The sequence below is a fragment of the Amblyomma americanum genome, chromosome 9 (genome assembly GCF_052857255.1).
Source record: "Amblyomma americanum isolate KBUSLIRL-KWMA chromosome 9, ASM5285725v1, whole genome shotgun sequence".
Taxonomy (NCBI): domain Eukaryota; kingdom Metazoa; phylum Arthropoda; class Arachnida; order Ixodida; family Ixodidae; genus Amblyomma; species Amblyomma americanum.
The window spans coordinates 137,870,052-137,891,882 of NC_135505.1; the positions used below are offsets into that span (position 1 = coordinate 137,870,052).

General features: G+C 45.3%; 1 protein-coding gene across 1 annotated transcript; it reads left to right on the top strand.

Moving 5' to 3' along the window:
• Positions 1–2,412: 2,412 nt before the first annotated feature.
• LOC144103723 (D-beta-hydroxybutyrate dehydrogenase, mitochondrial-like) lies at positions 2,413–18,707 on the top strand. The gene is made up of 7 exons (XM_077636380.1): positions 2,413–2,455; positions 3,121–3,296; positions 6,633–6,846; positions 12,383–12,589; positions 14,832–15,014; positions 16,683–16,815; positions 18,050–18,707. The coding sequence occupies exons 1-7, from the start codon at positions 2,413–2,415 to the stop codon at positions 18,408–18,410; spliced, it is 1,317 nt and encodes a 438-aa protein (XP_077492506.1). The 3' UTR covers positions 18,411–18,707.
• Positions 18,708–21,831: the final 3,124 nt, after the last annotated feature.

Genomic DNA, 21,831 nt, shown 5'->3' on the forward strand with positions numbered 1-21,831 from the left:
TATCTTTTAATCTTTCTTCACTGCATCAGTTGATCAGCTGTTTCGTTTGGAGTACAACTTATTTCTGATCAGCGCTTCTCCTACTTGATATTCGTTCTTGTTCACATAATGCGAGCGAACTCGGCTGCATTTGTGTACCGCTGCACTTCAAACCTGTCCGGCGGCTTCAGAGCGCAATTAAATCCTGCGCGGAGAAGAGAGGACAAACGTGACGTCAGTCGGTAAATTCAGACGACAGAAGAGCTTAAACAAATACAACTTCAGTAAGCAACAATGCTCCCATACCATGCGTGACAGCGCGATAACATGCGTGACAGGCCTCAACACTTCCTCCTAGGCAAGGAAATACGCCTTCGGTACAGCATTTCATGCTACATGCAGAAAAAGCTAATCAGAAGGCGGAAACATAAGTACAAGAGTTTTAATGTGTCTCAGTTCTATATTACAGCAAAACAATACATTATTCTTTTTGTTATTTCTGCTATTCCATAAAGGAATAGTAAAGCAATCTGGACAGCCCAGGCTACTGCTGCCAACTGTTATTTTTAAAAGCTGTTTCCTGCTAGAGCGACAATTGATATCTCTGAAAGTTTTCTCCATCGTATATCTTTGAACCAGTATAAAGAAGAAAATATCTACAGACAAAAAAAAAAGAAACAGGCTCCAGAAAGTCTAGGAGTCGAGGTCCCCTTGGAGCGATAAAACCTACAGCCGGAATTGTAAATTGAATCTTACAGTTCCATTAGCCTCGTCCCGCGAGCCGTCGCATCCGCAACACCTCTGACGTCACCGGCAACGGGTCTTCCGACTGCTGGCAAGGAAATCTTGCACGTCGGTACGCATTTGCGTATGCTGTGCGCGGCCTTTTACGGAGCCTTGAGCGCCCATTTACTGAGCCAACTTGGACCGGATCTCGACGAAGACTGTTACCTGTTCTACACTAACAGCTACTTTTTGTTTTACTAAAGCAGGTATAACTACGGAAAGACGCTGTCAGCCTTGTGAACAGCATAACCAAAGACACCGCACTTAGCCCCATCTCTTCCACAGAGCGGTCTCTGAATTCGCTCTATACTTTCCGTTTATTCAGCCTTTGGTGTTCTCTTGCCGCGCAAGATAGTCGCAGTCATAAGTCATGTGTTCACTCTCTTTCATCTAGTTTCCATATCCAAGTCAAGCGACTTGAATCCGCGGGCTACCCTCAGGAAGTAATTCGCAGCTCTGTGAGTGCCTTCTTCAGAGGATGAAAAAAGCAATAAGGAAAAATCCAAGTGCAGACAGGACCTCTCCCTTCGTGATGCCATATTTTCACTGCTGTTCCCACAGCATCAAGAAGGTGGCAGGCAAATATGGAATAAAAGTAGTGTTTTCAGCGCCTTGTAAGTTGAAAAAAGTTTGTCCCATGCTCTCGGAAGAGAAAAAAGAAACAAGATCGGAACGCAGGTCTTGCAAGAAGAATCATCAGACCAAGTTCACCAGGTGTGCCTCCGAGGTTATCTACCAGAAACCTCTATCTTGCGGGCGGGTTTACATCGGCCAAACTGGCCGGTGCTTCAATGAGCGAGCCCTGGAACATAGACGATCGATGCACACCGGCGCAGGCAGCAATCTGCCATTACACTGCAAAAACCGTGACACCCGCCACTGCGTTCCCTTCCTAGACAAAACTGCTTTCCTCTCCTATGCACGCAGCAAAACTGAAAGGGAGGTTATCGAAGCTTTCCTGACAGCCAAAAGGGGTGATGACTGCGTTAGCTCGCCCTCGCTGTTGCTATCGGCACCAGAGCTAGAGTTTTTAGAAGGGCACGTTCGTGTTCACATCGGATCTGATTAACCTGTAAATTTCTACTGATGTTTCTATCGTTGAACCCTATGGTGATAGTGTTTTTCTTATTTTTTCTTATGTTCTCTGGCCTTATTAACAATGTGTTTTTCACAAATAAAATCAGTTGGAAGTCTGCGCTTTGTCTGTCGATTTGTGTGCCTCTCGTCCCGTCTTGTTCGCGCAGTTTATACCCTTTCTGTTCATCAAGATAAAGCTTCTATTTTATAAGGAGCTCCTCTGCTTGTGGTAGGGTAGGGCAATGCGGACCTCTTGGACATTGTTCGTAGCGTTGACGCTACTCTTCTGAAACGTGTGGAATTCCGTGCCGCTGCTTGAACAAGTTGGAGCAATTGTGGGGTCCGTCGCAGTCATCCTGCCCGTGGCATACTGGCTATCTAGGCTCGTCTGGAAGGCGCTGTTTGCGAAGCTCCTTCCCAGCGATGGAAAGAGCGTTCTAGTCACTGGTGAGTCTTCCGGGCTCCAATCATTTTTTTTACCCCGATAACGTGAATGGCTCCGTTCACCAGAAAATGCGGCGACGGCGTTGTCTGCGTCAACGTCGGCGTTGTGAGCGTAAAACGACAGGCATGGCTCTGGAAGATGGTTCCCAGAGAGCTCACAAGGAGGCAGGTGGGTCACAGGGTCGAGTTACCATGCGGTGTCATCAAAACCTGCCCACCGGATAGGGAGCAAAGTGCCCACCGTGGTAGATGGCCGTTAATTTATTGTTTGGTCACCCGGAAAGATCAATCTGGGCCGCCAAAGACCCACGGCTGGGGGCACCTGCCATCGTATAACAGTGGCGCATCGCTTAACCGCTGTACTATTAGACCAGAATTGGCGTAAGGACTCCCGGGGATCTAAGAATGTGAATTAGAGAATTACCTTCTGCGTATAAGGGATTTAACCCATTACGCTATCGCGTCGTGCATTCAATGCGGGCATGACGCAATAAAAAAAGTGACATACGCAAATGTCGGCACCGTCACAGCGTAGCGGATACCTCCTACTGCAGCTAGCAGTCTTAATAGTGCGGTTGACGCAGTGAAAACGGCAAAGCAACAGACACAAACACGTATAGTTGCTGCAGCACCTGTTACAACTGTGAATGCTAATGCTATAGCATTCCGCTGTTAAGGCGACTTAAGCGCCCCGATAGTTTTTTTGCCGCACGTTGTGTGAAAACGTTAATGTCAATAAAATAATTAAGCCGGTAACAAACACTGCTGCACCTGGAAAGTGAGGTATTTTCCTCGCGCGTTGTGTTGTGTGAAAGTGAGAGCGTTTCCGTCCAGGATGCGGCAATGGCTTTGGATTCGCACTTGCCAAGGGCCTCAGCAGCGAGGGGTACCTGGTCTTCGCTGGGTGCCGCGATTCCCAGTGCCAGGGAGCCAAGGAGCTCAGCAAACTGGAGAACGTCAAGGTCCTTCAGATGGACATCATGCGAGACGTGGAAGTTGAGGAAGCCTTCGTCAGCGTGAAGAGGGAACTCGGATCTGGAGGTAATGTGCCTCTTCCTGAATGGTTCGATTAAAGGGGTAGACCGAGATTTGTACCCTTACAAAAATGGCTATCAACTTTCTTTAGAATTTGTATTAACTCTCTATGTACTATAGTAACCCTGTAGTAACTTTTACATTTTATCAACAATTGTTTGTATTAAGTGGATAGAGTTTTAATTCTTCGTATGTACTCCTTTCAGTAGAAAGTTACTAGAAAATAATTTTTACATTCTATGCAAGTTTGTTAATAAAAGCTGGTATAATGTTACTTCTCTCTATATACGTCTGTCAGTAGAAAGTTACTAGAAAACCTTGGTGCAGTTTGACACGTCGAGAGAAATAAATGAACAAACTGCATGGTGTTTAAGAGGATTAAAACTATCTTATCCGCACAACAGTGACGACATCTTACCTGAGTGCATAGTGAAATTTGTTGCAGCTTGTTAACAGTTTCACTATATCGAAAAACGTCCAACATTATTCACAGCAAATGCATTTGGAATCAAATCGGGGTATGTAAAAACGTTTTAAAACCGAAGACAAAGTATTTTAATAAATTGTTCTTACTGATTTCTATATACTGTTGTTAGTATAAATATACTAGAAACCGAGAAAACAGATGATATGATTTGTTTCATGCCTTCTGGGAAGTTTCAGTCACAGTCATTGAGTGGAACATAGTCTAATATGATATAAATGTTGACCAACAAGCCGCCCTGCATTTCCACCCACACCGGAAGACAACAGGGTGCATTTGCCCCAGTTTATGTGACGTCATCAAACATAGTGGTTCTTATAAGTAAAGACCAGTGCTTGTCGGCGAGCCGATGTCATCGAAACTATGATAAGGGAGTAATCACTCGTTAGTATCCACCAAAGTGCACCCGAATGGCTAGAAAAGATAGCTGTACGATACCGAACAATTAATTCAGTACAAAAGCATTTTTAACGAGAAAGAGTTTATGAACGCAATTTCTTCACGTATTCTAAAATTTCACTATAACCATCAATATACACGCAGAGCTTCAGTCGGCAGGCTTACATTCTTTTGGCATTAACGATTTTGCTGCGATCAAAGGCGTTCCTTATTGATTCTTTATGGCAGTCTTATCAGCTCGATGCGAGCTATAGAAAAACTTTAAAAGGAAGATTTGCTAGAAGTCGGAAGAATGCACCATTACCGTCAATATTTTCACTAGAGTTCATTAAAATATTTCCAATGCTCGAAATTTTTGTCGAAGATTGTTGGACGTGAGCGTTCTCACCAATTTCTAAGTTGAAGAAAAATTCGTCCTTGTCCGTGGTTCCAACCTGTGACCGCCACTTCACTGGAGCAGTAAGTCGCTCTGCAAACTGAGCTAACCAGGAAATCTAACATAATGTAGGAAGAAACTGAATTGACCAATACCTCTAAATGGAAATATTGTTGGTCCAATTTTTGAGGGAAATCCCTGAAGGTGGAGAAGAATTGTAATAAGACAGCAATCACTTATTACCATCCATCCATGTGCAGCCAAACGGCTATTTATAGCTGTGAAGCTGCACATGGATGCAGCCTTTCATGGATGCATGGTGCAGCTTTCCTTTAGGAAAGCTGTACAGCTTTCTCAGAAATTTCTCAGTTAAGAAAAATTTGTCCTGCTCCTGGGTTTGAACCCGGGGCCCCCACTTCACCAGAGCAGTAGCTCTACCAACTGAATGGAACAGGAATAATAATTCTTCTCCGTTTGGGGTGGATTCCCTTAGAACGTTGGACCAACATCAGGAATGAGGCAGTCCAGGATGGCCGGTCGACCATGACGTCAAGTTGAATTTCAGCTCTGGCGCCCACCGAGACCAAAACTTTCGCCACAAAATTTTTTAAAAATAATTATCACAGCTGCGCACTGGCGTTTTGAGCCCATCAAGGCCCTTAGGCATCTTTAAAAGAAAGAAAAGCGGACGTCCGAAACACTCGTGTCTCTACACTTTTAAAACTATCTGTCCGCCTTGCTTGCATTAGTCGCCGAACAGAGTCGGCGTCGTTGCAGTTCAACTGCGATCTGTGTGCCGCACTCGCAACTAATACGGAGCTTCACTATCACAAATAACTGGAAATGTAAAGTTTATTTCTACGTCAAACAGTTACAATGTAACCTGGAGGAGAGAGGACAATGAACAAAAAACTGCTAAGGAGAGCTTGAAGGATCACCCAGTCCCCAAGGTACACACCGACAGCAAAGGGTTCATATATATCTCATTCTCATACCTCAAAACACAACAATAAACATTCACCTTAGTGCTCACTGCTTATGTAACAAAACCATAGGACATGCAATAACAAGAGACGCAATTTACGCGAAAGTAGATCATGGTTACTTAAAATGACACTGATATCTATGTGTGCCTGTAAAAAATTAGCTGTGCTTTAAACTCTGGCTAACCCTGGAGAAAAGCGAACGGATTGACCGTAAGCGTCGATGAAATGCCCGATGGGGCAGTTGCCACCTGCCACGGTAGGCAGATTGTGATGACGTCAGTAGGTCACATGACCTGCCACGTGACACCACGTGTCACCTGTCACGTGACTGCACTAAACCTGCCCTCTTGAAAATCTAGCGTAGTGAAGCTTTCGCTTCAAAAATTGAAAGGATGGATATTGATTTCGTGATAATTTTTCGGAACATGCGCAATTCTATGAGTGCCCAAGTGCATAAGAATAGCTATATGGCGCTGCGCGAGGCATAAAATGTCGTCCCTGTACTCAAAAAGGCTGTTATTGTTCTTTATATTTTCTCTTCGCCAGTGCTCTGGTCCGTCGTAGCCAACGCCGGAGTTTCATAAAAGGAAACTGGACTCCAAGCGTTCTTCGACTCCTGCTGGTTACAGATCGATGTCGATAATACATGCTCGAGGAAAGAGGCAGATGTTTCCAATGCCAAATGCCACGCGAGCCGCCGCCACCACCCTATTGCCTCCGAAGATAGTGCCCCCCCCCCCCCCCCTTTTCCCCCATTTGTCGCTTATGCTGTTCACATCCATTTGCAGAGCCTTCAACGTTCAATCGCTACATCATGTTTGACCGGTTCTCGACGATGGCTTTTACCTTCTCCTAAAAAATGCTAGTGCACTTGAGCCTTTGCTGCCAGGAGTAGGCAATGTAAGGCTGTGCCAGTGTTTCTACAAAAGGCGCCAATGGCTGAGTCTTAGCATCATTGCTAGTGATGAGATGGCGATTGATATTCATTTTCGGAGAGAAACCGTTGCTGCCAAGGCGGTTTTTCTTTTTGTTTGGAAATCCGCGCACTTAGGTACTGGCGGTTTAGCGTACGGCCATGAGGACCTCTTGGACGCTTTTCGTGGCTTTCAGTCTCCTCTTGTGGAACTTGCGCGACTCTGTGCCGCTTCTTGAACAATTAGGAGGCATCGTGGGATCCGTCACCATCATCCCGCTGACGGCACACTGGCTTGCAAGGCTCGCTTGGAAGGCATTCTTTGTGAAGCATCTTCCCAGCAATGGCAAGAGTGTGCTCATCACAGGTGAGTGTTACGGGCTCCGGTCGCACTCCCCAAGCAGCACAGGTCATCGGCCCAATATTGGACAGATATTGGCAAATGCTGGTCCTGCAAAGGACCAGTGCCAAACCATCTTCTTCCAACGTTGGACCATTTACCCGTGCTACATGGGTCTGCGCCGCTGAAATGCTACTTTTTATGGTGCATAAGATTGGAAATTAAATGTAATTGCCTGCAGCATCACTTTACGCGCGATACAGAACCACGCATAGATTTTAACTCACCTACTAGCAGAACCTGAATTTCAATTTCGCAAACGAATACTTCCTGCGAGTATGCGGCTATCGAATACCAGGGGATAGATTGTGCCTCCCTAACTCACAACACTTCTGATTCAATAAAAGTTGCCGGACTTGCTGGTTCTTTCTGACGCCTTCGCACGTGCCATATTGAACGTTCCCTTAGCGGTAAGGACTAGTTATGATGGGAATTTAATTAGTTTCCCAGTGGGGCACCGTTACCGCTGTAGAGCCGCTGTAGGTATTTTAATTCGAGAGATTCTTTAGATACATCACTTAGATTCTGCGATGCGTCTGGCTTATTAAAGGCGCTTCCCGTAGCTGGACACATCAATGGGTCACGTGCCGAGCACCGCGCATGCGCACATGTGGCCGGTCTGATCACCAGCGTGCCGGCGCTCTCTCGCCGAGCGTGAGGCCAGTCGGCTCGCATCTACTGTACCGAACTTGAATACTCGTCGTGTTAAAGAAGATGAGGCTTTGCAAGCCGCCACCTCCCTCCGAAGAGGCGCTTCTTGAAAGAAAACTATGCAGTGCAGCCCCCGCCAAGTGTCGCCAATACGGATCGAAAGCAGAACGGGGGGGGGGGAGGGGGGGGGGGAGCAAGAGCGCCTGCAACAGATGCGCGAGGTCCGTGCGACAAAGGCTGTGAAATGCCAACGCGTACAAAAAAAATGCACCACAAAAAATGCACCACAAAAAATGCACTACAAAAAAAATGCAGTACAAAAAATGCACGTCCGACGAGGGCGTACCCGCGAAACCTCAGAGCAACACAATGCGAGGCTAAAACAGATGCGTGAAGTTACGAGTCGTCGTGTGCCAGATCCACAGACCTGGTCGAATATTATAGTATTGTATTGAATGTAAGGGTAGAAATTTTGCAGCAAAATTAATTCCTGTCAAAGTTACTTTCTTTAAAATGTACTGCTGCTCCTTGTTTCGGCAAAACTTAAGTAGAGTGCACGGCCTGTAAGGCGCCTCAAAATCAGAAACGCCGCGCTGCAAAAAAAAAAAAAAACCTCCAGAAAAAAAAGCTGAAAAGAAACTAGATAAATTAATGCGACGTCATATCACGCGCTTCCTTTGGCAAAAAAAAAATAATACCGCAGCATCTCGAAATGCAAAGCTCGACACGATGCGAGGTCGAAAGAAAAAGATACGAGTATTGCCTACGCAAAAAACTGAAGCTAATTGTGAACGGTGAACACGTCCTCTTTCCTCGTTCACGTGTCCTGTGCAGCTCTCAATTTATGAAGGGTGTTTCCGCTAAGGCTGACAGCACTTTATACAAATAGGATTTTTGAGTAACAAATGTGTTTTCTTCGGCATAGCATTTGTGAGTGGTGTAAGTGCGATACGATAAAGCTGAGGCATGCTAACTGCCCGGCTGGTTAACTAATTTTGATAATTAGCTTTTGCTATTATTGTTAGGAGACTTTTTATTATTATAATTATTATTTTCAGATACTTCTAGCTCTTTGGGGGGGCTGCGGCAGGATTGGGATACATAGGTTGATAATAAAAATGCATATTCGCAGGAATCGGAAAACAGCAGCGCACTCTGACACAAATGAAATATAAACGGGAGGCATAAACATGTTCATATGGATTAACGAACCACTGCTGTGCAATGCTACAAATAAAAAAAATGCACTGACCTGTGAACATACAGTACATATAAACACTCTCTGGGAAAGTTTAGGGATCTCCTTGAAATACAAACAGAGACACATTGCTGGAGAATGTGGTGATAGATGGAGAATCCACAAGTCCTTGGGGAGAAGAGTTCCGTTCCCTACTAGCGCATGGAAAAAAAGAATAACGAGATGTGTCTGTGTGGAACCTATATTCTTCTAGGTATTTCCTTTGTGCCTGGTAGCACTTGTTCCTGAGACAGACATGTACTTGCTATTGTAAATTTTGAGCAGATTGTTGGACATAAAAGTTCTAAACGTAGGAACTTGGCCCGCTTGCTAATTGTGGGTAAACCAGCCATTGCCAGAAGTTCTGAGACATTTGTGTGCCACGGTAATAAGATACATATCAGGTTTAGATTTTCGAAAATTCCATTCTTGTTGCCAATGCAATACAAGCAATTCTGTGGCCTCACAACACAAAACACACGAGTTGTGATGCGCGCTCGTAAGCGGGGCTAGCGTTCTTTCTTGTCACGTGGTTTCGGTTTCGGCAAAGTGCGGCCCCCAAATGGCTTGCACTGCAGAGGCGATGAGGAGTACGTTTTCAAAAATCTAGAAACTGATATGCATTTTACTTACGTTTTGCTACAAGCTTCTCTGTAAAGAAAATGCCCAACAGTAAAGGTCGTAAGGTTAACTATTCAAACTAGTTAACAAGCCTGATAGTTAGCGCTTCTAAGCCATATTTTGATGTACTACGCCACCGAGAATTCTACGAAAACAAAAAGCATTCTTCCAACTGAAGAAGCCTACTTTAAAGAATTGTTGGCAGACTTGGGCGAAACACCCATTGTGTGAAAACGTACCAAATCATTTTGCTAATTATCTTCATCCTCTATATCTCGATCGAAACACCAAAGAGAAAAAATTCTGCTGTCCCAACAGATTTCTTTTTGTAGTTTTGGACACGACTTTGTCGCCCTTTACATTTATGTCTGAATCCGTGAGTGCCGTCCCTTGTAAGCGAGCCTTCTTTTCGTGTTCACATGTTTTTTTCTGAGTAATAGGCTCCCCTCCGTTTTACGACAGGGAAGGGAGGGGATTAGTGCGCCCAACTAAGACGTTCTTAACAGTAGTGGTTAGATTACCGTTTTAATGGTTATGAATAATACATATGTACCTAGATAGTTAATGTCAGTCACCCGCGGCAGTAGCTCAGTGGCTTTGGTATTCCTTAGCTCAGCCCAGTTCGTCGCCGGGTCGAATCCCATCCGTGCATCCGTGGACCCAATAGTCTGGCTACACCGTCACCGATTCACGAACGATCTATACGTAGTCCTTTTAGAAAGGTCCAGAAGAAACAAGTTTGACTCGAGCGGCAGGATTACTTTTAAATCAATATTTCTCTGCAACAAGTTAACTCAATTTACGCCTCATAGAGACGTAGCCAGAAAGGACCCTAAAACCATCGTAAACATGAACAAAAATTTGACCCCGTTTGACCTAAGCATCCCTTCAAAAGTGAACGCACAGTGATTCCCATTCTTTGCGAAGAAGCAGAGCAGGCTACGCCCCTTGGAGCAGCGTTTGAGCTTATTCTACGGGAATTAAAGTTTGCATCCAAGTTTCCAGTGCCAGGGGAGCATTGTTCATCGACATGGTTTTAATTTTGAGCGACAGGTTGAGGAGCTGGACGGCTTGGCCTGGCAATACGTACAGCCGCGCCAGCATTACGCCGTAAAATTTAACGTCAGTGATGGCGCCGTTGTAAGCCTCTCGAAAACTAACGGCATGCGCCAATTTCTAATGAACGTGAAACATAACGACTAATCAATTTCAATTCGCGTGTGGAGCATGTGTAATCATGCTAGGTCTTTCTTGACGAGCCAGGCGAGATCCTCGTACTATGGCCAAACAAGGCTGGGCTTTGCCTAGTCGTCCGCTAAATGTTAAAGCGAAAACTCTACTTTACGACCAAAGCTGAAAATGAAAATTGGTTTTGGGGGGAAGGAAATGGCGCAGTATCTCTCTCACATATCGGCGGACACCTGAACCACGCCGTACGGGAAATGATACAGGAGGGAGTGAGAGAAGAAAGGAAGAAAGAGATGTCGTAGTGGAGGGCTCCGGAATAATTTCGACCCCCTGGGGATCTTTAGCGTGCACTGACATCGCACAGCACGCGGGCGCCTTTGCGTTTCGCCTCCATCGAATCACGGCCTTCGCGGTCGGGTTCACACCCTGATATTCCGCATCAAGAGCCGAACGCGCTAACCACTCATCCACCGCGGCGGGTCGACCAATGCTGCAAAAGCCGATTCACTGCTGAAGCCTTCACCTTGACCTAGAATGAATGAATAAATTTTGCTGCTACTGGGATTCGAACGCACGTCAGTGCGAGCGGATCAGCTTCATGTCGCATACTCGTGATAAGTCAACATTTGAAGCATGAAACTTATTTAGAATACGGGGCCACGCGTTTGCTAGGCTATGTGTACCGTAGACTGTGCAGCATGTTTGAATGTGCCACAGTTCGCTGTGTCTGTGAGGATACATTTGTACGTTTAGCGAAAGGTGTGCGGTGTCACGCATATGTCATTCACATTTTCTGTTATTTCCTTTTTATATATTTGATCCAGTCTAACATTGTACATTTCAGAGACATTTACGGCATTCTATTGGTAGAATAAATCGCATCCATTTAGAACATAACCATCGTTGGGTATTGCACGTAGAGCGTTATTTTGTAAAAGGTGTATCTTACTTTTGTGGTACCTAATACAACTAATCGGGAGCACCACTTCGGTCTGGAACTGTGGGCAACTCGTCTGTACTATTATAGGTGATTGTATTCGGTTATATTGCAGGTATGTCATTGCACGTCATATTGATAAATTAAAATTTAAACCTAATACCTGTATACAGACAGGTTGAACGAGTGACATTCAACCTAAAGGCTGATACAACTTCTTTGGCCCTGTGGTGCCAAATTGTATTAGTTTTTTTGGGGGGGTGGGGGGGGGGGGTTAACGTCCCAAAGCGGCTCAGGCTATGAGGGACGCCGTAGTGAAGGGCTCCGGAAATTTCGACCTCCTAGGATTTTTTACGTGCACTTGTATATATTAAACAAGGTTAAATCATGTTAGGTTAATTGCAGTTGGTAGCACTGCTTTAACTTTTCAAGTGTCGCTCACCGCTTATATTAACATAAAAAATGTTTTTCATCCTAAGCTGTCAACACGCATGTTACTGAATCTAGATCTACAATCTATTCAATCTACAAGGTTTGCATCTCAAAGCACCAGCAGTTGTTCTTTCTTACACACGTGCACAAAATTTTGCACGAATTGTCTCAAGAGAGGACAATTGCCAAATCGAAACACTAGGCTTTGTCAGAGGTATACTCAAGTCATAAGGAAGCCGCATTTTTTTGTTTGCCTTCTTAGACGCGCAGGACATTAGAAGCACTGAAGAAAAAAAATACATAACGGATGGCAAATTCTGTCCCGAAAGTGTATCGAATGACGCGACATAATAAGCTCACTATATTTAGAAATATTGTAGGAAGAACTATTCTTCGTGTGCCTTGGTCATCATTTATGTCACTGCATTTTCGCTCAGGCTGCGGAAATGGCATTGGGTTCGCCCTTGCAAAGCGCCTCAGCACAGAGGGCTTCCTGGTATTCGCCGGATGCCGTGACTCCAAATGCCAGGGAGCCAAGGAGCTCAGTCGACTGAAGAACATCAGAGTCCTTCAGATGGACATCTCCCGGGATGAAGAAGTTGAAGAAGCCTTTGCCACTATCGATACAGAGCTGGGCCTCAATGGTAATGTGTCTCTTTCTCAACGCTTACCATTCTTGACTTCATTCCCTCTTACTAAAGATGTGTGCCCCATCGCGATGGCATTTATAACCAAGCACACTCAACAGCGTAAGAGTTAGTTTGGAAGCTAATGGAGATGCACTATCACAATCATTTGGAGCCGAAGCCTCAGCGTAGGGAGCAAGCGGGGATATGACGTGTGCTTCCTTTAAAAAAAAAAATTCAAGGGCGATCATTTGGTTTGAATAATAATAATTGGTTTTTGGGGAAAAGGAAATAGCGCAGTATCTGTCTCATATATCGTTGAAAACCTGAACCGCGCCGCAAGGAAGGGGATAAAGGAGGGAGTGAAAGAATAAAGGAAAAAAGAGGTGTTGTAGCGGAGGGCTCCGGAATAATTTCGACCACCTGGGGATCTTTAACGTGCACTGACATCGCACAGCACACGGGTGCCTTAGCGTTTTGCCTCAATGAAAACACAGGAGCCACGGTCGGGTTCGAGCCCGGGAACTCCGGTTCAGTAGACGAGCGCACTAACCACTGAGCCACCGCGAGGGGTCATTCGGTTTGACGCAGAGGAAATACGATAGCTTCACTCCCTGGTCTATACAAATTATTATTATACTGCAAGTCTTGTTCTGATATAGAAAGAAATTCATATTTCCTCTAGTGGTTCATTTTTACTCTCCCTATTGAGTCAACACGGTTTCTTTTTAACTACGGATGTAATAACTAAACGAAATGTGTCGCACTAATAAATCCCAGTGAGTCCTCAAAGTTCTACCAGCGCAGTAGAGCTGCGTTTAAGCGACGCGCCATTACGCTGGCAGGCGGCTGTTTCAAACACAATATTCAAAATTACTGCAAAAATTTTGAATATTGGAAAACTGTGAGGTGCTCCGCCGCGGTGGCTCAGTGGTTAGGGCGCTCGACTACTGATGCGGAGTTCCCGGGTTCAATCCCGACCGCGGCGGCTGCGTTTTTATGGAGGAAAAACGCTAAGGCGCCCGTGTGCTGTGCGATGTCAGTGCACGTTAAAGATCCCCAGGTGGTCGAAATTATTCCGGAGCCCTCCACTACGGCACCTCTCTCTTCCTTTCTTCTTTCACTCCCTCCTTTACCCTTCCCTTACGGCGCGGTTCAGGTGTCCAACGTTATATGAGACAGATACTGCGCCATTTCCTTTCCCCCCAAAACCAATTATTATTATTATATTGTTATGGAAATATTGTGGGTAGTCAATTTTCTCTATGTGCAGCAAAATCCTTGTTTTAAATTGTTCCATAGGTCGCTCGTGCTGTTAAGAATCCTTAGAATACCATTGGGGAGCACTTTTGACAATAACAAAAACGCTAATAGCAAAAAAAAAAATGCAAGCCTGCCTATGGCAGATCTGCGGATATCTTATTGTTATTGTGAAGTTTTACAGTATGTGACAATAATGCGTTCATAAACTGACTCCCTTTAAATTGTTGGGTATGAGCCATCGGTGGGGCTTGTGAGACCCTGCTCGCAGTTCCCGAGAAATGCCGAGAAAGAATATCACCGGTAAATTTCATTGTATTTTCATTCTAGGTTGCCTACTTTGCACGCAGGCCTGTTGTTCTGAGAGTTATTTTCTTCTCAGTCATTTTCACGTCACTTAATTGCGACCACTTCGGCGACCAAGTATTCTCGCTGAAAGATAATAGGAGAATGGCGGTTAGATTCCTAAGGCAGTCGTGTTGTACTAGGACTCTATCCCCCTTCAGACCTTTTACTTTCTCAGAAGTTTTCCGATTCTAATTTAGTAAGTGCCAGTTTACATCTACTTTGCGTGAGAATAGGTAGTATTTAGAACTATACAAACGCTTAAATCTAAATTTTACAAAAATTCTTTGGACGTTATCGACGCGATGATCTTTCTATAACTTCCTTAATGACCCCCAGAGTCGTCATCGCGGACATGACTGCGTTGGCGCGACGTTCCCAGCAAATGAAACCACATAATGCCAGCATTTCACTACTGTCATTCGCCTTACATCACTCTCCTCCTTTCTCCTAAAGCAATGTATAAAGGAGCAGCCAATCTGGCGACGCATAAACACAAGCTCCTTGCATTTTTCTCCGATTCTTATTCCTTTCGTCCAGGGAGAAACTTCCCTTTGAGAGGGTCTATAGAGCGAAACAGAACCTTAAGCACAGGATGTCAGCCCCACAACTATAACAGCGGTTCTTGTATTCTTTTCTTTTTTTACTTTGCCAGCACTTTGGTCTGTGGTAGCCAACGCCGGAGTCCGCACCGACGGCCTTCTGGAGTGGCACACAATGGACAGCATCGTGAAGATCTTCAACGTGAATGTCTTCGGAACGCTGCGGGTCATCAAGAAGTTCCTGCCAATGCTTAAGAGGAGCAAAGGACGGGTAATCGTCATGAACAGCCCACTTGGTAGGAATCAAGCCCGCAGAACGTGCGGCACACCATATTTCGAGCACTTTTTTCGAGCAGCTTTTTCAAAACACCGCTAGCTTCTTACGACAACCTCTCTTCTTTGGTTACACCTCAACTTCACTTCATCGTCTGTACGAAAAAGCTTAAAATTTTTCAAAAACTCGGGGTATCACTAAGCTCCGCTTTAGGGGGATGACGCGATACAGTCAATGGATTAATGACCATATATGGGGAATTGGTAATTCTCCACTTTCCATTCATAATTGCCTGGAAGTGCACATACCACTCCTGGCGCAGTGGTGCGGCGATTGAGCGATGCTCCATCGACCTCCGACGGGGCTTGCGTTACACAGGCTGCTCTTACTGAAAACCTCTCGCGGCCAATCGATAATTTAACTGCTACAAGCCACGGCGGGTAGTTCGCACAGAATCCGGTGGGTAGGTTGTGATTACGCTTGCATGTCACGTGACCTATGTGGCCCCTCACCCCCCCCCCCCCCCCCCCACTACCTGCCATCAAGTCGGGCCGCCTAAGGCGCCCACATAGGTTGCGTCTGTGGGCATTTCTCGTGGATTGTTTGCTCACAGTAAGCGACGCCGGCTTTTCCACGGCACGGGCTCGTTAACGCTATCGCGTTAAATTTCCGACAATTCGGCGCAAGGAAGTCAGAAATTTTAGCTGTACTCTTGTTTTATTTTATTCACAAGTGCGAAGAATCTGACCACACACTTCCAGACACGTTAAGAGTGGAACTGGCTGGAAGATGCATTCTTACAGTCAATCTTTACAGCTTATAGGACGAATGTTGAGAATAAAAATGAAATAGACTTCATACTGTGCCCTCAACCTGTCTTCGTGCAGGATGTGGAGGTCCTCGGAAAGGTGTGTTCTAGCGACCACAGGATGGTAACGTCTCGAATTAGCTTAGACCTGAAGAGGGAACGGAAGATGCAAGGGAGGCGGAAGCAGATTAGCAAGTTTGCGGTATTAGGGAAAGTAGAGAAGTTAAGCATATCGCTTCTGAAGAGGTATTCGGCTTTAACTTAGAACGACAATTTTAATGTTCAAGCAATGAGTGATAATCTCACAGCTATCAATACGGAGTGTGCAGTTGAAGTAGGCGGTACGAGTGTTAGACAGGATACAGGGAAGTCCTCTCAGGAGGCGAAAGATCTGATTAAGAAACGGCCAAGGAAACCATCAAACCTCACACACAGAATAAAATAGGCAGAGATATCAAACTTAAACAACAAGTGCAAGGTTACCGACATTAGGAAGTTTAATATGCAGAAAATCGGGCACAGCCTAAGGAACAGAGGTAGTAGCCCTAAAGGTAACCTTGAAGGTAGCATTAGAGACATGGGCGAAAATCAGATGTATGGTTTATGGTTTTTATACTTATGGGGTTTAATGTCCCAAAGCGACTCAGACTTCGAGGGACGCTGTAATAGAGGGCTGCAGATAATTTCGACCACCTAGGATTCTTTAACGTGCACTGACATCGCACAGTACACGGGCCTCTAGTATTTTTCCGCCGTCGAAATGCGAGCGCTGCGGCCGGGGTCGAACCCGCGTTGTTTCATTTTTTGTCGACAAATACTGTCAGATCATACGCTCTCGACCACAGTGAGTCCTTCCTTCGTGCATTTTCTTTTCTTTTTCAGGGCACGTTACGATACCAATGGAGGTTCCCTACTGCATGACAAAGCATGCACTGGTGTCGATGGTCGACGGTTTCCGCAGAGAGTGCCAAGGAAAGGGCGTGGTCTTCATTAACATGGAACCGAGTGCTTACAAGTGAGCCCTTTCTAAGCTTAACCGCTAAACAGGATTAATAAAGAAATTTGTTGAAAACTTAGATGTGTTCAAACATGAACAAGATGTTTAATGGAGAGTCGAGCTGAACGATGGACTGCAGTACGCACATGAAGGCATTTGTTTAATGGCTAATGTTGGCTGAGGCGCGTATGATGAATGTCTCACTACAGGAACTAAATGGTGACCTCACACAGGCTTATGGAGCGCATAGAGCCAGCCCTTTTGGTCGAACTGTTGGCCGGGAAGAGGTAGTTCCGCAGAAAGCATAAAACAGTCGGTATAACTGCCCCCATAGAAGCCGCGTCGAGGCGCACAGTAGTCTTAGAAATTATCTGGATAAACGTTATGTTCAGCATCAAGCCAAAGAATGCATATAAATCCACCTACAGAATCCATAAATGAGAATGGCGTCAAAAACCTCATCATTATATTTGTCGCCAAGGCCTGTCTCAGTATTTTTGCTAAGCGATAAGTGATTAGGAAAAGAGGAGCTCAACTGAAGGAACACAAAGGGCTGTCTTCGTATCACTGTGTCAGGACGGTGTGTGTCTCGTGCTGCAAAGAGATCGCAGCGTTCATCATTGTTGTCTTGATGCGCCTACCCGCTATACCACACCATGCCATTATAAGATCGCTATATAGCAAAGGCAGTGTTTGATTTGGTTTACGCGGTTTAACATTCCAAAAGTGACTCAGGGTATGAGGGACACCGTAGTGGAAGGCTCGGGATAATTTCGACCACCTGTGGTCTCTATAGCGTGCGCCGACATTAGCAATAATTTTGCTCTACAATTTGTTCCGTTCTACGACGTGGCAGCTTGAAGACTTAAGGAAATGAGTCGCTTGCTTCGCAAAAAAAAAACGCGAATTTTATGGTGGCCACTTATGGCACCAGGACAATATGAGCACAGTGGCGCCTGAGCTTGTGTAGGCGCCGATCAGACATACTGAACAAGTTTTCTCCAAATGCTTGCGTTTAATGCGAGTAAGAGTCCTTAGGCTATTCTAGAGCTTTGTATTTATACCTTGAGCTTGGCGCATGATAGCCTTAGTTGCTTATGCGCCATTAAACCCAACACAACACAACACAACACAGAGATTTGTTGTGATTCCTCGTCTGCAAGAATTCCCTCAAACCAGAGACATTTTTTTAAAACTGAAATTGCTTTATGTCTGAGAACTGTGGTTTCCTCAGCTTATACTTCTTTTGTAGAACTCAGATCACGGCCAACTTTGGTGATCCTGACCTGGTTGAGCAAGATTTGCTGCGGCAGCCTCCGGATGTCAGAGCCGACTACAGCACGGAGGCGGTGCAACGCTGGTTGCAGTTTCCGAAGATCCTCTTCGATACCATCAACAGAGACAACCTAGATGAAGCCGTGGATCCGATTGTGCTAGCGATTCGCGAGGTGGACCCGGACACCTGCTACGTTTCACCGTGGCGACTAGGTAGTTTCTTGACCGACGTGCTTCGAATTCTTCCCTCAGAGCTTGCTGACTTGGCCTTCGGAGCCGCTCTAAAGCTGCTACCTTTCCTGTACACGAATTGCGGGTTTCGGAGTAACAAAACATAGTACCCCAACGCAACTTCCTTGTCGCGAAAAGCTTCTGTGGCAAGGGTAGCTAGCCGGGCTTTTGTTTTCTCTTCATCTTCTCCAGGAGACCATGATGGACGAGCAAAGATTGATAGCAAGGTCTAGTACAACACTGACTGCACGTACTTCCAGTGCGCATAATTTTGGAAAGGATCGATTTGTAGTGCTACCTACACGAAACACTTGAGGTAAGGCCCAAATTCAGACTTGGAGTGCAGGCGAAGAACATCTTGTAACTCTGCCGATAGCAGCGAACCGCTCAGAAAGTGTCCTCCTTTGGCGACTACCTCCTGCATTATTCTCATCGTGGCCTTCACAGTTTTTAAATAACAATAACCACTGTGAAAGTGTCAATGGTATCAGATGAACATCTGTATCGACGTTTTTTTGGCTCTGCAACTATGCTCTCCGGTTCTTTTACCTTCGCCAGCCTTGGAAGCTTTTGAAGGCATTGCTTGCAGATCCAGCGCGGTGACTCTGCTTAGAGAAGGAGGGTCATTCTTTTATAGCGTGTTCAGTAGACAGAGACAGGCAACTGCACATACCAAGCAAATGACGAAGACCGAAGCCTAGGCAGATGTGACGTGAACCAACCCTCGCCTTGCACATGGATGCAGCTATTTCCGAAGTGGAGACATTTTGGTACACACTGCTTTGTCTGTGACGGTAAAGCTTTTGGGAAACGACATCATGTCATTTTGGAGAACGGCGTAGTTTGGTGAGTCAATAAAAGAAGCAGGTTGTTCCACACCGAGGAACAGTTACTGAAACAATTATTCAACAGCGCGTGCCAAAACGAGCACGGAACACGAAGATAGAAGATGAACCACGAGTTACTGAAGCATTTTGCAGCCCTTTTTGCAATCGTTTATCGCTCGGATAGTCGACAATGATGCCGAGCGCTTCTGCTAAATTAACTGATGGTTGCTGAAGATAGCGGCATTCGAACTCACCAGCGACCACACGTGTGAGGCGTGCTTCAGCATTAGTCTGCAGCAACCTGCGGGGCATCGTTTAAAGTGTTGTCTTGTTTTCACTCGTCTTCCGAGTGGAAAGATTAAATCGTGTACAAACTCGCCCAACTATTCGCCTTTTTGGGTGTAGATAGTTCCTATTTCCCAGTTGTGGCCTGCACCTGAAAACGCCCATCGCCTGGGCAAGCCCAGACGCCCAGCCGATCAAGTTTGCCTCCGAACAGCGAAAGCATCCACTGCGCATGCGCTGTGATACGCCCCGAACGCCGCCGTCCCTGACGCTACAAAAGGAACTGCTGCATCGCCTCCTGCTACATTTGGCAGTAGCGACGACCCGTGCGCGCACCTGTGTAACGCTTTGCTTCTATTTCCCAGGTTAGTGAAAGTACAGTTTTTTTCCCTTCCTGTTTCCTGTACTTCGTCGCTACTGCCGGGTGGATAACTTAGTGCTTTTGCCTCAAATAGTCTTGTGGAGCTTGGTTTTTGCACAGCTCTTCTTGTTCATTTGCATAGTTTTGACTGTACGTTAACACTTGCTGAGGTGAAGGACGAGGTGAAAGCTGAATTTTCCAAGATGAAAGAGGAAATGAAACAGGAACTGAAGGTTTTCCGTTAGTCGATGGAAAGGGACCTGCGTAGTGAAATCCGGGACCTAAAGAATGAGCAAAAGAATATAACCCCAAGCCTTGAATTCGCGCATGCAACAACAGAAGAGCTAAAAAAAAAACTGGATGACGAGGTTGCGAAAAACCGCCAGATAGAAGCTCAAAACCAGGCACTTCAAACGAGGATCATGTCGACGGTGACCAAAATGAAAGACCTAGAAAGCCGGCTAACCCGCTCCGATCAACACTCAAGGGTGGTTAAAACTGAACAAGAATCAGTCCCTGATGTTCTGGCAAAGATCGGAGATGTTATAAAAGAGCCAATTACTGAGGCTGGCATCGAAATCTGCCATCGTGTGCCGACCCGAAATCCCGATAAAAGTAACATCATCGTCCAGTTCCGGGCACGCACTAAGCGCGATAACGTCCTCGCGAAAGCGAAAAAGGCTCGTTTCACGAACAGCAACATCGGTCTTAACACTTCAGAGCCCGTCTACGTAAACGAGCACTTATGTCCAGCACTTAAAAAACTTCTAGCCATGACTGTTAAGAAGTACGAAAACAGTTGGAAGTCCGCTTGGACAAGCAATCGAAAGATCTACGCAAGGCAGGCCGATGGCATGCCGGCAGTACAAGTCCTCAGTGAAGTTGACATCGATAAAACCTTTTCAGACCAGTCTAGGGTTGTCTTCATCTTCTAACAGTGACTGAAGTATGTACAGGCTTAGCTGCTTGCACAAAAGGTAACAAAGGATATACACAAAATGTCAGTACAGCTCAATTGCCTCAAAATCCTAAAACCTGATGGCACATTATCTTTTCTTCGCCTAAATGCCCGTTCACTGGAATATAAGCATGATGATTTGGAACTCGTGCTGAATTCCGTGGACATCTAGTTTGATGCTATTATGGTATCCGAAACCTGGTATACTGAAGCTTCCTGTTCGTTCAATCAACCGGTTTATAATACACTTTGCCGTCCGCATAAAAGGGGCGGTGGTTTGCTGCTCCTTTTGAGACATTTGTCTTAACGTGCATATCGTCGAAGAATATTCTGAGTCAAATGAAAATTACGAGGTATTGACAGTTCGTGATGCTTGCAGATTTTGCACCGTGGTTTATCGTCCACCACAGGCAAACGCCGCAATTTTTGTGCTTTCTTGAACACCTTTTTGACTTCATAGCTTTAAATAAGTACTCATTATTTCTTGGTGGCGATGTAAACATTGACATGCTTGTCAATGCAACCTGTCGAACTGGTCTGCTGTCTGTTTTTGATGCATATGGCTTTGTTAACATCATAAATGAGCCCTCAGTATAACATCACCCTCGCAAACTCTAATTGATGTATTTGTTACAAACGTTGATAAACCTGCAATCTCTGGAACTCTTGTATGTGATATTAGCGATCTCTTTTCTATTTTCGTATTTATTCAGAATAAATATGCCCCCAAGATAGACAGCTCACCTCCCTTGCTTTTTCAAAACATCACCGATACTTCTTTGAACAGCTCTCGCACTGATATTCAAGCCCACGACTGGACTCATGTTCTTGAAAAAACTGATGTTGATTCTATGTATGACGCTCTCATGTCAGATATTGCAATCCTGTACAAAAAAACATTTCCCGTACATGTCACGCGTAAATAATAAAAAATCACGGAAGCCATGGATTACAAGCTATCTACTAGCTCAAATTAAAATAAAAAATAAGCTATACTGGAACTTCGTAAAATCAAGGGATGTGCCAGAGCTTCAAACGTTAGTCATTCAGGAATCGTTTAAATGCTAAACTTAAGCATGCCAAGCATCAGTATTTGA